This window comes from Melanotaenia boesemani, chromosome 4, assembly GCF_017639745.1.
Source record: "Melanotaenia boesemani isolate fMelBoe1 chromosome 4, fMelBoe1.pri, whole genome shotgun sequence".
In the NCBI taxonomy this organism is placed as follows: domain Eukaryota; kingdom Metazoa; phylum Chordata; class Actinopteri; order Atheriniformes; family Melanotaeniidae; genus Melanotaenia; species Melanotaenia boesemani.
The window spans coordinates 20,265,730-20,280,385 of record NC_055685.1 but is presented as its reverse complement, the minus strand read 5'-3'; the positions used below and the strand labels follow the sequence as shown (position 1 = coordinate 20,280,385).

The window sequence follows — 14,656 nt, the reverse complement described above, 5'->3', positions numbered from 1 at the left end:
AGTGTAAAGATGTGAGTGAATGTATGGATGGCTGACCCCCAAGAAGGGTGATGTATCTTTAAACAGATGGAGCACATCAAATGAAACCCTTTAAAACTAAACAGTGTTTTGTGCTTTTGATTTTTCAAGCTGTGGAAGCAAAACTCCCTTTTTTGAACTTTTCAGACTACCATTTGGGTATTTAAGTTGTGGCTAGCTGTGCTACTGATAGTTATAAAGATTCTTTTTGACACTGTTTATAACTAACAAGAGAAAGTCTTCAACAAAGAAACTTTTCATCAAGAAAATTGTGCTGGAATAGCAGAGCAGCTAGACAGTTTCATTCTATTTTTAACAAGTGCAGTCTCTGCATACATACGTATCTGAGTTATGACTAAATATAAATCTTCCTAATTCAAATCAAAAGCTCACCACTTCGTGCTGATATGTTCAGAACTTTTTTCTGTTATCCTGTTAAAAAATACAAGATAAACCCATCAACCCACACAACTTCGCAGAGATAAAAATCACTCCAATGCTGGAGGTTTCTCTGTGACTGAGGCTACCATTGGCTACATTTTTATCGTCAAGATGCTTAATATTCGAAAAATCAAATGTTGTTTTCACTGAAACTCATTACATCACATAACCGCATGCACAGAAACAACATGCCCCACAGGAACCATCTAAATGAGTGCATGCATGATTATTTTTTCATGAAAAGGTTTAAACCACCCCTCTCACTCGTATTGTAAATTCTTTCGGATCGAGGCAGATCGGATAAGCTGAGCTGTTTACATGGCACATTTTTATTCTGATTGGATGTTTGATTGGATGAAAAGTGTTCCATGTAAACGCAGCTATTGGCCTAAATGGTTAGGTCTTGTTATAGCATTTTTTCCCACCTCTAGAAGGGAGAACAAAACTGAGACCAGAAGGTGCAAAACATTAACAAAAAGGTCTATCTTTATGTCTATCTGTAAAACAATGTCAGATATTAATCTACACTTTGGACATGAAAAACAATCTGAGCCTGTCAACTGGAAAAACAAGCACCTTTAATCTGCTGTGCACAATGCCTGAAGCTATTACACTGCAGGTGTGTCACGGATGCTGGTCAAGGCTTTTTTTCCTTCCTTTTTTTTTTTGCTTAATATGCCTTGGGTTAAAAGACTTTTGTTCCCATCGATATTCTACAACCAATACAGACTGACAAACCCTGTAGTCTGTCAAACATATGTTCTATTAAGTTAAGCAATTTTATGTTACTCTTATTAATATTATAGTTCTCTTGCAAAAAAAAAAGAAGAATTTCTGCTTGGATTTTGGAGAGCACCATCTCCAATCTCAGAAAAACAAGGTCAGTCCACTGGTATGTTCCAAAGAACAACCAATCTTGGCTACTGGCTGGATGGGGCTTTAAAACTAATTTGCATGCATAGTGTGGAATTGATGAAATAAAAACAAACTTCCAGGAGACGTAGCCCAGCTGGGTGGAGAAGCTACTTAGAATGTTTTGGACCTGTTGTGAAAATAGCAGACCTGACATTTTCCCTTAATGGCTGAGATATCACCAATTCTGTAAGTCCTCGTGCCTTTACCACAGATGTGTAAGTCTAAAAGAAGTGGTTGAGTTTATCTAAAGACATCACGCTGGGTGTGAAGTTTTGTTCATTTTGGGGGCAACTGCTCTGCAAATTTAACCAAGAAACAGTTGAGTTTCACCAAGAAACAAAATAATAGGTCATGTAAATGGCATCAATCAGTCAACCTAATATTTCTACTTGCATGCAACCTTTAATATAATTTCTCCTCTTTGTAAGAATCCCTTGCTGGTTCAAACATTACTAGATGTTGTAGTAGCACTTAAAATAATTTAAATTTATCTAATTCTAATGCTTCCTAAGTAATCAACACTGGCCATAAAAAAAAAAAAAACTGGATCAGTTTACAATGCATCGGTTTTAACAAGTGCTTACTGGGTCAGTTTTTTTCTCCTCAGATGACCCTGGAAAGAGGCCTGCACACAGCAGGACAACGTGAAACCCACCAAGACTTTAACAATCCAGTCACGTCAATTTTTTTCTTTGCAAGAAAGGTTTGCCAAGATTATTGCTATTAACGTTCCACGCACATTAACCTAAAAAGAAACAAACTAAGTCATGGTGATTCAGGGTTATGAACTATCACCATATGCCTGACTTGTAGGACACTCACTGATCTGTTGCTTCCTTTGTCTTGTCTTTATGTCTTCTATCATGGACCAGGAGCGCTCTCTCTGTCTCACCAACTCCTGTGTTATGTCTGAGAACTGAAGGCAGCAGCAAACAAGCCAGACAAGGTTGGCAACAAATACAGCAACGTCATTATCCCCACTTTCATAGCAACGGTGCACATCAACCTTATCAGTTGTGTCCATAACTTGAGCTAAAGTTTGATTGTTTTTCATTATGAGAGCCAGAGAGTCTCCAACATCAGGGCAAAGTAGATCTGCAAGTTTAGTGTAATTATTGAAAAAGATTTTACAGGTCAAACATGTTTTAGGACACGCAGGAGTACTAACAGATGCTGCTATTGCTGACTGTAAATTATCATGTGCGAGGCAGCCCCTGGCTAAGTTACCAGGCACCCTTTTTTTGTCTTTATCCTGGCTGACAGCAGCGAGGATCGCTAACTAATCTATAGCAGGGTGTTAAGTGCCATGAGTAAAAGAAAGAGATCCTTATCCCCTCACACTCAATGTTCATTTATTCAGCTCGGGCAAACTATAAATTAATTGCAAAGTCATGACCTGCTAGCTGTTGTGAGTCTTTAATTAGTGTGTGTTTTTCACCCACTGAGCCATTTCATTGCTGTTCTTGTGGTGTTAAGCTGCTTCACCACAGTGCGCCGCTCTGATGTTTGTCACAGGCATTAACACAGAAACTGACAAATCTGGCGAGCAGCGATGACTTCTGCACCTCCACGCCTGTCGAAGAGTAAGCATGATACGATACTGTGAACCACTCCTTAGCCAAATAAGGATTTAGACTAATGTTTGTTTTACCTTTTAGTTCACTTCAAATTATGGTGATCTGTTGTATAAAGCAGATTATCTAGATATCAAATTGAAAACTAATATTTCCTGATGAGCTGTGTGAAATATGACACTACTTAGAAATGTTGTTTATTTTATTAGAAATGCAATAGAATTATGTCATGGGGAAGGACAAAAAGTCAAGCTTATGTCATTTTGAGCACATGCACGTATTCTCAAACGTTCAGTTTCTCACTTATTCGGGCTCTTTCAAGAACTAAACCTATGAGGACCACTTGAACTCTGCTTATACTTTGCAAAGAGCTGAAAGTGCTTCATACATAATACAGAAACTTCAGACATCTGCTCCATACATACAGCTTTAAGATTAAAACCCTAAGATTTTCACCACTATTTATATTTTTCTGCAACAGCAAATCAGTATAGTTTATATTTGCTCCAGCTAGCAGCGTAGAAACTCACAGGAGAGAATGCATTCACTTACTGAGCATTACTGCTCTTAAATTTTATCTCACTGATCAGCATCCCTATTTTGCTGCTCCTGCAAAGCTGTAACATGTTGTCGCTAATGCAAAAACAATGTCCTGAGGCATACTACTTAGTGTTTAAAGCTTTCAGTTGTTACAAAATCAACTTTCCTGGAAGAACCTAAAGGTCAAACAACTGCAGGAAGAATAATCACTGTAACAGGAAAACATCAACCCTGGCACTTTGGTCATTCCAGATCTGTTCAGATTAGCATGTGGTTTTTAATATCACATTATCAGATCAGAGGGGAAATAATCAGACTGAACATCTATTTCTTCACCAAACTTCACCTTTATATAAAGGTGCATTCACAGTTCCCATAAGTGAGAAGCTGAAACTTTTTCTTCTTCTTCTTCTTCTTTGGTATTAACTGGAAAATCACATCAGGACTGCAGTTATATAAAGTTCATTTTACATAAGAAAGAAATGAGATGATAATGCTCCACTAGTCTTTTATCTAATCCTTTATATGCTGATTTATGTCTGACAATTAATTAGCCAGACAAGTAAGAAGTTTGCTGGGAGCTCTCTGTTTTTACTGTACGCTCTGTCAATGGTAATGACAGGGCAGAGCAGAGTCGAGTGGGTCAATCCACACCAGAAAACAGGCTGCTTTGAATAGAGGTGTAAAGTCATAACTACAAATTGTGCACTGGTGTTGTCTCACTGTGCTATTTTCACCTAAGAGAGTCACAGCCATTTTATTAAGACCCCAGGACAATAAAAGCAATGATACCAAGAGACACCAAGAAGAGCTCAACTCCCAAGCCAACACTTAATGTATTTGCAGCTCTTGTCCATCAGTCACTGCAGGTGAAACTGTAGCTGTGCGGGACAGAGGGGGCTCTGCAGGGTTCGCACAGAGGCAGCAGTAACACATGATACAGCCACCCGACATTACCAGAGGATAGCTTTACAAAACCTCAAACACACTTTCTCAGCCACATTAAACTTTACATTAAAACTTGACCTTTCTTTCATCTTTTTTTGTACTTATTTGTTTAGCCATGCAGAGGATGTGTTGTTTGAGGCAACAAAAAGTAGTAAACACAGCCATTCAAGCAGGAAGTGGTACAGATGATTCAAACACAGCTAGCACGGAGAGAATTATATTCATGTAAAAATCTGAGAAACTTCCTGTTTGGAATCTCGGTAGAGATGCATAAGATCCAAACCAAGTTTGGACCAAAGGCTTACAGTTTCTCACAGAAGGAGTTTGAAAATAAAACAGGAAGCTGCAAAATGAACATCTACTGAGTGACATCTACAGACAGGGATTTGTTTTCTTTCCATAGTCATCTCCCTATTATGCTTCTCATTGCAGAGCCAATTTCCGTTTACAATTTACCAACAAAGCTAACGGATATTTAGAAACCTAAAACATTCATTTTAATTAGGAACACATGAAAATACCACTTAATGCTGCATTAATTCCGCAAAATCTTCATTACGCCGAGACTGATAATAACTGTAAACGATGGTAGAAGTGAAATATCATTCTGTCGGCACACAGCCAAGTCACGCAATGCTGAAAAGGGATAAACACCACGTCACACTCCAAAACAAACACTCCGCTACAATGTGGAGCTCTTGGTTTATTTTGCAGCAGCAGAGATCAGCACACAAAGGTATCAGCACATGGAGGCTTTTCCCTGCGTGTCACTGCGGATTGTGAATGGCACAGCAGGTGAGCTGCTGCTTGACTTCACTCTGCTGCTGATTTTGTGAGGTTTTGTGAGGAGAAAACATAATGTGACAGTTCACCAGCCACCTTTTCAAGTTACACCTGTTCATCTGCTTATGATCAGATGCAGAAGTGATTAAAAGTCAGAATGGAGAAGAACGTTGATTTAAGTGAACCTGGACACCTCAGGGAGGTTAGTTTAAATATTCCACAAACTGTTCGTGGATTGGAAAAACAACGACTGGTGAGGAACGGGAGAAAACATCCGTCCTGCAGTAGTTTTCCATGAGAAAACGCCTTCTTAATGAAGCAGAAAAACAACTCAACTGGTAAAAAGTTGTAAAGAGGCATTGGTATTTCAAATCAGTACTGGTGATAGTGATATTAACGGGTAGGATGATTACGATATTAGTCATTTTGAGATGAGTGTTCTGAAGCTAGTGAAAAAAAATTGATTGACAACCTGTCAGTGTAACTGCTGATTATCTGAGGACCTTTATTTAGTTGACAGACTCTTCCAAAATTCTCTGCAAACACAAAGCAAAACAGATTTAATTACAGAAAATATATCTAAATATACTATTTTAAACTATGCTATCCTTCAATAAAAGCCCAACACATCAAACCAGAAAGCTGCAGCAGCAAAGACGACTTCCAGCAATGGCAGACCATTTCAGGACAAAAAGATTAGAATAACATAACCAGTTCTGATAAGTCTACATCTTTGCTGCAAAATTCAGATAGTATTAACAAATTTCAGCATTTAAAAAAACATGTGAAAGGCACCAACTGTGGCGGCCAGTCGTGAAGTAATTGATATATTTGAGAATTCTGAGCTCAGCTAACCTAAGCGTTGCTGCTAACCATGACATTCCCTCTTTTCACCTTTACTTTCAGAAAGACGCCGCTACATGCAACAAATCTCATATCACCTCCTGAATGTGACAATGAGTTTGCTGTACTCATTCAGCCTTTGAGCACCTTTGAGATGCAGTTTAATAGGATGATCCTAAATGTCGAAATGCCCCTGCATCTCTGAGCCATGTTTCCACATCTGTACAGGTTCTAACCCAGTACTAGCTGAGCGCAAATGAGACCTTTCATATTCTTTAGACACATTACCAAAACCCTGACTCCTGTGTTTTTCTCTCATTCACTGACTCAGGCTGCCAACATGTGACCAAAGTATGTGAACAAACATGATACCATTTTCTAACAAACACTGCTGACAAACAACCTCACAGGGTCACTTTGCCACTGTGCTTAAAAATTCAAATGTTAACCCCTTTTAACAGGATGCTGAATCAGTTTACAGCCATCTGTGAATGCAGCAGCAGCTTTAACTGAAACATGAAGGAGAAGCTTTTAATCTTGTGTAACATGCTCTGGGAAAAAAAATAAAAAAAATATATGGAGAAATAATATGCATTAAACCATCCCAGATTATATTCGATCACTTAATGGTTCAATCTTTGACATGCAGCTATCCAAAATACCAGCTAAGACAATACCCTGTTGGCCTGATTTATTTTCTCTCTTATTCCTTCATCTACTACACAAGTACATTTAAGATGATTTACTGGCAGAGAGCTGAGCTCACAATAATGATTCTGCATCCAGCCGTGCAGCTCAAAGCGTTCACTATGCGTCGTTGGCTTCATGCTCGCTCTCTCACTGGCCATTTCATGCGCTGACAGAGGGTTTGGCCGCGCAGAGACAGCAGTGATGCTGCTGCCTGCAATATGTGACCAAGTTTCCTGCCAGGTTCTCCACTGAGTATATTTCATTACACGTTATTTAATTTATCCCCTTCTTGTCAGACTGCTGTGCAGCTTCTAACAACATTTAACTCATGCCAAGAAAATGTATGCCTGTTTGTTTATCCATAGAGGAGACTCCGTGTAGTCCACAAAAAGGAAATTGAATTTCGTTTTGGGTGGGAAATGAGACTGTTAAAATCCACCCCTGAAACTTCCAAGAGGTGAACTGAAGTATGCGGTCAAACAATCATCTGAGGCATCAGATTCCTGCAATGTCCTGGTAAAACAAACGCCGATTAAAGTGTGAACTGAGAGGATTTACATCAATCAATAAGTCTGCCAATCCACACACAATGTGCCAGTGGCTTCTTGAGCAGCAAATTGTTAGAGCCTTAAGTTAGGCATGTACGTCTTCTGAACTTTGAATAGAAAGTAGCGAGCGTGCTTCAAAGACATGAACTTGAGAATCTATGTCTCCTGCTTATGTAGGGTAGGTTAGTATTCATGGGCAGTTTTGCAAAACCCAATTAGGCTGAAGTTGTTTGTTAATTTATTTATTTATTTGTTTATTTGTTTATTTATTTCCTCACTTGTTTTGATATGGAAACTCTTCTTCAAGATGGCAGGCTGCACTTTGAAAAGAGAGCTGCATGGTTTATTGAGCTGGTAGACTTCACTTAACCACATACAATGACTGTGTTAAATGAGGAAATAGGCTAAACTAATTTAACAGTATGCTTGAATAATATCCTGCTGCTTCATTGTGACCCCCCCACCCCCCACCCCATAAAGAATGGAGCAACTTGAAAGATGCAGTGTCTTATACTCTGATGTTCTGTCTTATACTTTGTCCGTAAATTAACAATAACCATCACAATCTCATTTATGGAGACTGAGGTACTGAGCAGCACAAATCAATGACGACCTGCAGTTTCATGTGTGCTTTATCAATTACTGATCATCAAAAAGTGAGGATAAATATCCTTATGCAACCTATAACATTTCATATTACCCACAGGAACGATCTATCCACATGATGGAAATCTGTTCTGACCCTAACATTTTTGCAGTAAGTGAAAGGCTAATGTCAGGAGTGCATTTAGCAAATCAGCCTACTACAACCTCCAAATGATGACAACCATGATATGCACCACTGCCAGTTAGTGTGAGTAGACCTGAGCGCGACAGGAGCCTCTTGGGTTTTCTCAGCAGCTCTCTGTCCTCTGACTATTAAATTATGAGCGTTTTACCACCTCCGCTGAGCAAAGTAAACACCGCTTTGTCAATCTAGTCCGAACTCCAGGGCGCACAATTTAATCCACAGCCCACGTCATAATGACATTCACGGTGAAGTAACCAAGTGTATTAAATACTAATAATTATAATAACAATAAGAAGAATAAAAAATAATAAACACATAAAATACAAATGCGATTAAAAAACACCTTCCATCAATGACCTAACAGTTTGTTGTCAATCGTTATTAAACTGAGTATCCTGGCTGGAATTACATCAGAGGGGGAAAAGCCTGGGAGGCATTAGGTTAAGCAGCGCCGGGTGAGCGCTGGGCTTTCCCTGTGGCTTCAGACTGTCAATAATCGCGATAATGTTTCTTTTGGCTTTGCTCTGCTCTGAGCCTTTTTGTTTTAAACAGCCAAGAAGGCCTAGCCAGTGGAGGTCGGTGATATTACATCAGTTTTCGAAGTTGATGTCAGTTTTAAACGTCAGCCCCATGAGGGAGAGAAGAGTAATCTAGAAATTAAAAAAGGGAAAGAAAATAGTTCTGACAGCTGTTAAATAATAATAATAATAATAATAATAAGAAGAAGAAGAAGAAGAAGAAGAATGTGTGGGCTAAACATGTCTGTTACAACGTGAAAAAAAAAATCTGGTTATGTGACTGAAAATAAATCAGCACCGGTAATAAAGTGTCTGACAGCACGCGCCTTTCAGCTGATAAGCGTCTCTATAATAAAATGTGTTGTTTATCTCTTTTTAAATAACTTGTTTTTGTTTTGTTTTGTTTTTATTCTGTTTGTTTTGCCCTTCTTTATTTTCTTTTTTGTTTTTATCGCAACTGAGTAATCACGTGCGCGCCGCTTAGGCGCCACGCGCGCATACTTTCCCACACTTGTCACACTCACCTGCGTTCCTGAGCTTCTTGTTCCGATACACAGAAAATATGACCAAGAGGTTGCCAAGGATGTCAACGACGGTTGTGAAGATAAGGAAGCAGCCCAAAGTTGTGGTGACCCACGGTGGGCGGCTCAGGACGGTGTCACTGGGGTCTGGCGTGGAGCTGTTCAGGTGGGACCCATTTATAACCATTGTATACAGTCGCTGAACTTTCCCAACTGAGCCAAATTCAACCTGCAGTGACTCCCCGTGAGTCCTATCGAGTGGATTTCGGAGGCGCCGGTGGTTGGATACTATGACCTCCCGCGGGTTTCATGTTCATCCTCTCCACGCGCGCCTCTTCTTCCTCTCCCTGTTGTTCCTCACCCTCGCGAGGGCTCTACCAAGCTGCCGTGGATCAGCTCTGGCAGCCTCCCCGCTCTCTCTGCTCGCCTCGGTGTCACTTCTGCGCCCGTGTGCCATTCACTTTGTTGGTACGCATGTGTGACATGAAGCCGCCACTTCAAACCTTCCCAGCATGTGATCAAACAGAACGAAGAGGAGCGGTTTTGTTCCGGGGGGGAAATAGCGCCGCTTGGTGGCCGCCGTGCGCAAGAGCAACAGAACGGCACCGAGAGCCTCCTACTTTTCATTTGCCGAGTGCGTGTTCATTCATGGCTGTGTGGTCTGCCTCTCGCTTTATTTCAGAAGCCCATTCATTATTATTTTGCCGAATCATTCATGTTTGACCTCTTTCAGGGAAAAGACTCACATAATTAGAGAGGCAGGATAATCATAGTTTACATAAATTCTTTGGCACGTCGCACTGACGGTGAACCAGAACAAGAATTGGTCTTAAAATTATTTGAAATTCACGTTTCCTATCCTCGCAGTTTGATTGCAGTCAGCATGTCGTTTATTCTTTTTGTTTCCGTCCTGTTTCGTTTCACGGTCCCACTTGAAAATTATGATTAAATTTGATTTATAACCCAGCATTTATTATATGAAACATCAACAGAAAAAAAGTCAGTAATCTCACTACTGACTTGTTTTGTTGTTGTTTTGTTGTTGTTTTTTTAAAACTTACGCCGCGAGACACACTGGCTTCTTGACTAAGGTATGATTTGAGAAAAAAAAACGCGGGGATTATGTTAAAATCATAGCCATTATGTTATCGTTAGTTAATGATGTTCAATATAAATGGGTCAGCCCCTTCTTTATGCACAGGCAGCTTCTATAGCCTGTTCACGTGCAGTAAAAAATGGCAGTTTTTCATGATGAAAAATGAAATCCGTCATCCATGGCTTGTTTTTGATCTGCAGATGATGCACAAAATATAAGCCTCTTAAATATAAAGATATTTTGCTTTTCTGAATATTAATTGATCGTAAGCCAAAGCCAGAGAAAGATGTTTGGCAATGTCATTATATTAAAACCCAAACCTAAACTCCAGAAAAAGTTGAGATTTTCTGAAAATTCAACAAATAATTAGACATTAAATTATGTAACAGACACAAGTACAAATGAAACATTTTTTTTAAACCTAACTGACCCACCACTGTTTTAAAACATTATAGGTTTCTGGAATTTGATGCCAGCAGCACACTAAAAATACAGGTCTTCCAGCTGTAACGATTAGGTAGGAAGTTCATCCCCTTAAATACAACACTGTTGTAGGAGGGAAATATGACTCACATGAGCATATACACACATCCGTGCAGACTTAATTTTCCTTTAAGAAGCTACAAAATCATAATAAGAAAGTAGGAGAGCGTGGTGGATGATGACGCAATTCAAGCGTTCATGGTGCGAGTTTAAGACCACCTTAGACCAGTGCTTATTTCTGAGTTACATTCAGTTATTTTAATATTTCCTATCCCTAGTTGGGGATAGCTAATAGCTCAGTTGGTTGGGGGTTGAAAAATATCATTCTTTTTACAAAATGACAGCTATCTGCATAGAGACATTTTTCACCATTTACATGCAGTTTCTCTCACAACTAAGATGCTCTTATTTAAAACCAAATAGGTTGTTTTCAACCTGCTTGAACTATTAACTAATGGGGACATTTTTGGACTTCTCCATAAAAAAGTTGTGAGAGAGGCATGTTTAGGTAGATTACCCCTAGTTTAACAGCACATTTTAAATGTTTTGAAAATAAGACCACTAACTAATGCAGTTTTGCAAAAGAAATCTATTACAATTCTTGCTGAATACAAGATTTTAGCTGCCCAACAATCCATGGTTGTTTCTGATTTTCCTCTTCATAATGCAACATTCAATAAGAGACATTTCTGAACTGCAGGCAGTCTAGTCAAGACCACACTCTGGTTTCTGTAAACCCAGAATGGGGTCTGACACTGACCTGCTTAAACAACCACTGTTCTGTTGGGAAAAGATGTTACCTTGATAGTCTCATATGTCTCTCCACAATTCCAACATACATCAATCAGCGGTACTCACCATGTCACAGGCACAGACACACCATTGTATCATCACAGACACAGGTTCTGCACCCTTTGCTGATAATAGCCTGGATCATCTTTGACATGCAGAACCCAGTGTAAGTTTTCCTAAAAGTAACAACCATGTGGACTCATATGAACACAGAACATGTCCACTGATGTTTTTTCCATCTGAGATGCGCTCCCGGCCAGAGAACTAGTGTTTCTGTGCAGAGCTGACGTGTGGCTTGTTTCTTGCATAATGCAGTTTATGGTTAGATTTCTTAATGCAGGGATGAGCTGTTTTGAATGAAAATAGTTTTCCAAGGTAATCCCAAGCCCATGTGGGTATATTGATCACTGTAGCATGAAGGTTTTTCATGTGTGTGTGTGTGTGTGTGTGTTACTGGTGTCAAATTCTAGATTTGACAAAATTTTTGAATATAATGAAGGTGGTTAATGAATACATTGAAAATCAGCCATTTTTTTCATGTGAAATGACGAACGAATTACAAATTTAGGTATAGAAAACTTTAGGAAACCTTGGTCAATTTTTACTCTTATATGGTTTTTAAGTATAAAAAAAGAGACAGAAATAAGAAAAGTTTGTTCATAAAAGAAAGGAAGAAAATAATTTTATAATGCATTTTATAATACATTTTACAGCTGCAGATTCATGTTGGTGTGTGACTGAAACTGGAGAGTGGGTGCTTGGGCAAAGCAGCCAAAACACAAAGTTTTAGCCACCTGCATGTGTGACTGAGAGAAAGAGGCTACATGTCTCTAGCACATTCCTGCTCTTGAACTTAGACAACATTCACCATTGTGGATGTAAACCATCTTGTGCTTTAGGTACCTACAAAAGTGTGGTCAAATGCTTCCTCACTTACAAATAATTAAATACATGTGCACGAATTACCTGATACTCACAGATAGGAAGCAGGTTGGATGGGGCCCAGCCTCCAACCTTCTGTGGAGAGACTGCTCATTTAAATCTTGTCCTTCACAAGTTTTTGTCAGTCTGTTTGCTTTTCTGCTTCCTTGCTCCAGCTAAAAGGTTCAAATTAATGTATATCTCTTGGTTTAGATGTTTAAAAATACATAGTTAGGGTTACACACATACATTGTCACAGCATATGAAGTTCTTCACTTATTGGTAACTGTTCCTGTCATATGACTTTGATCTACCCACCACAAAATAATTCAATAAAAGGTTGAGTATTTTTGCATTTTTTATTTAACTTTCAAGTTAAAGTTCCTTATTGTGAATAGAAGAATTTGTTTGGTAGATTACGTTTGCTTTGGTCAAAACAGGGATGTGTTTGGTGATCTTGATTTTCACATTTCCATGTGTTACAAACCCCAGCTCACCATGGGGAAAGGAGTTGCAAACATTAAGCCAATGTTTGCAGACAAATTCTTATCAAAGTCTTTATTTACAGGGCTTTTTAGTGACAATTTAAGCAGAATATAAGATGTGTTAATACAGAATAGGCCTAGAATACCAAATCTATCTATCTATCTATCTATCTATCTATCTATCTATCTATCTATCTATCTATCTATCTATCTATCTATCTATCTATCTATCTATCTATCTATCTATCTATCTACAGAAGTTCTCAGATGACATGGCCGTAGTTGGGAGAGCTGAGAACAGATGGGACGATGAGAACAGTACAGTACAGTGTAAGGTGTGCAGGGGAGTGGGCATTAAAACTAAGGACACAGACTGAACAAACTCATCAAAGAGGCAGAGTCATCGGGATGAAGCTCCCAGCTCTGGACGAAATGGTTAGGGACAGAATGCGGGCAAAACTGCTAGCAATCATGGACAATAGCTCCCATCCCCTCCATGACACACTGAACAGTGTGAGGAGCAGCTTCAGCAGCAGACTCCTCCATCCTTACTGTCTGAAAGAACAACACAGGAGGCCGTTCTTGCCTGCTGGTGTCAGGCTCTACAACACTTCCACTACCACCCACCCCGGACAGACACAAAGGACCATGCATGTGTGTATATATGCATAAAAATATCTAAAAACATGTATGTGTATATGTATATATATATACATATATATATACACACTACCCTTCAAATGTTTGGGGTCACTTCCCTATTGAATCCCATGGCAAAGTGACCCCAAACTTTTGAACGGTAGTGTATATATATATATATATATATATATATATATATATACATATATATATATATATACATATATATATATATATGTATATATATATTTCTTATAACTTATCACGGTGTATGATACACACACATATGTAGATATATAATTATAACATGATGAGTTTTATTGTAAGAACATGAAACACGAAGTACTGTACTCAGTAGTTGTTGCAATCTAGAAATATTAAAGCAAAATACATTTTATGGAGATAATTCTCACCAAGCATGAACATTTAAGTACTTTTTGTCAAGGATTAATTGTTGTTCTCTGATTTATTGTTGTACGCACAGGAATGTGGGATAGTTATAAGCAACAGGATACGTCACCTGACTGCGTTCAGTGTGTGTTGCTTTTAGTTAACACAGGCAGTACCATTGGTAATGCCTATAGCCTACCTTGTCTTCTGAAAACTAAAATTAAAATTATATTGGCTATATGTACTTCTGGGACTGGGAGAATTAAGTTGCTGACAGGAAGATGCAGTCCTGGAGGGAAGTCCGCTTCTCTCTGGCCTTACCTACCCAGACCCCTCTCCTTCCCCACTTTCTCACACACACAGGTAGGGTGCTGGGAGGTGTGCACGTCATAGTGGGTGAAGTGGAGGAGGGCATCTAAGTGGCCTCATTATCTGCACCCTGTGGCGACTTGCATCTCAGTTTTAATTACGTTTATCAAAACACGAGAAACACAACAGACAAACAACTTTTGGGGGTGTGTCATGTAGTGCATGGTGGGCGGAATTGCTCGTGTGGCCTTGCTCACAGCACGATGTGGTTACTGCCCCTCAATTTTGCGGGGTGTTGGTGTGGAAAAGAGGAGGAAGGGGGGGAGTGGTCGATGGTGCCCTGGTGCTCAGGATGTGAGGATGGAATACTGGGGTGGGTGTTGGCCTGCACTAGTGGCCGTCTGAGGGGGGC

At 39.4% G+C, this 14,656-nt stretch overlaps 1 protein-coding gene across 1 annotated transcript in view; it reads right to left on the bottom strand.

The window, feature by feature from the left end:
• mtnr1aa (melatonin receptor 1A a) overlaps positions 1–9,631 on the bottom strand; it is a 46,218-nt gene extending 36,587 nt beyond the window's left edge. Inside the window, exon 1 of the mRNA XM_041982943.1 lies at positions 9,133–9,631. Coding sequence (XP_041838877.1) covers positions 9,133–9,316 — 184 coding nt within the window. The 5' untranslated portion in view covers positions 9,317–9,631. The remainder of the gene's footprint in view (positions 1–9,132) is intronic.
• Between the last annotated feature and the right edge of the window lie 5,025 nt (positions 9,632–14,656).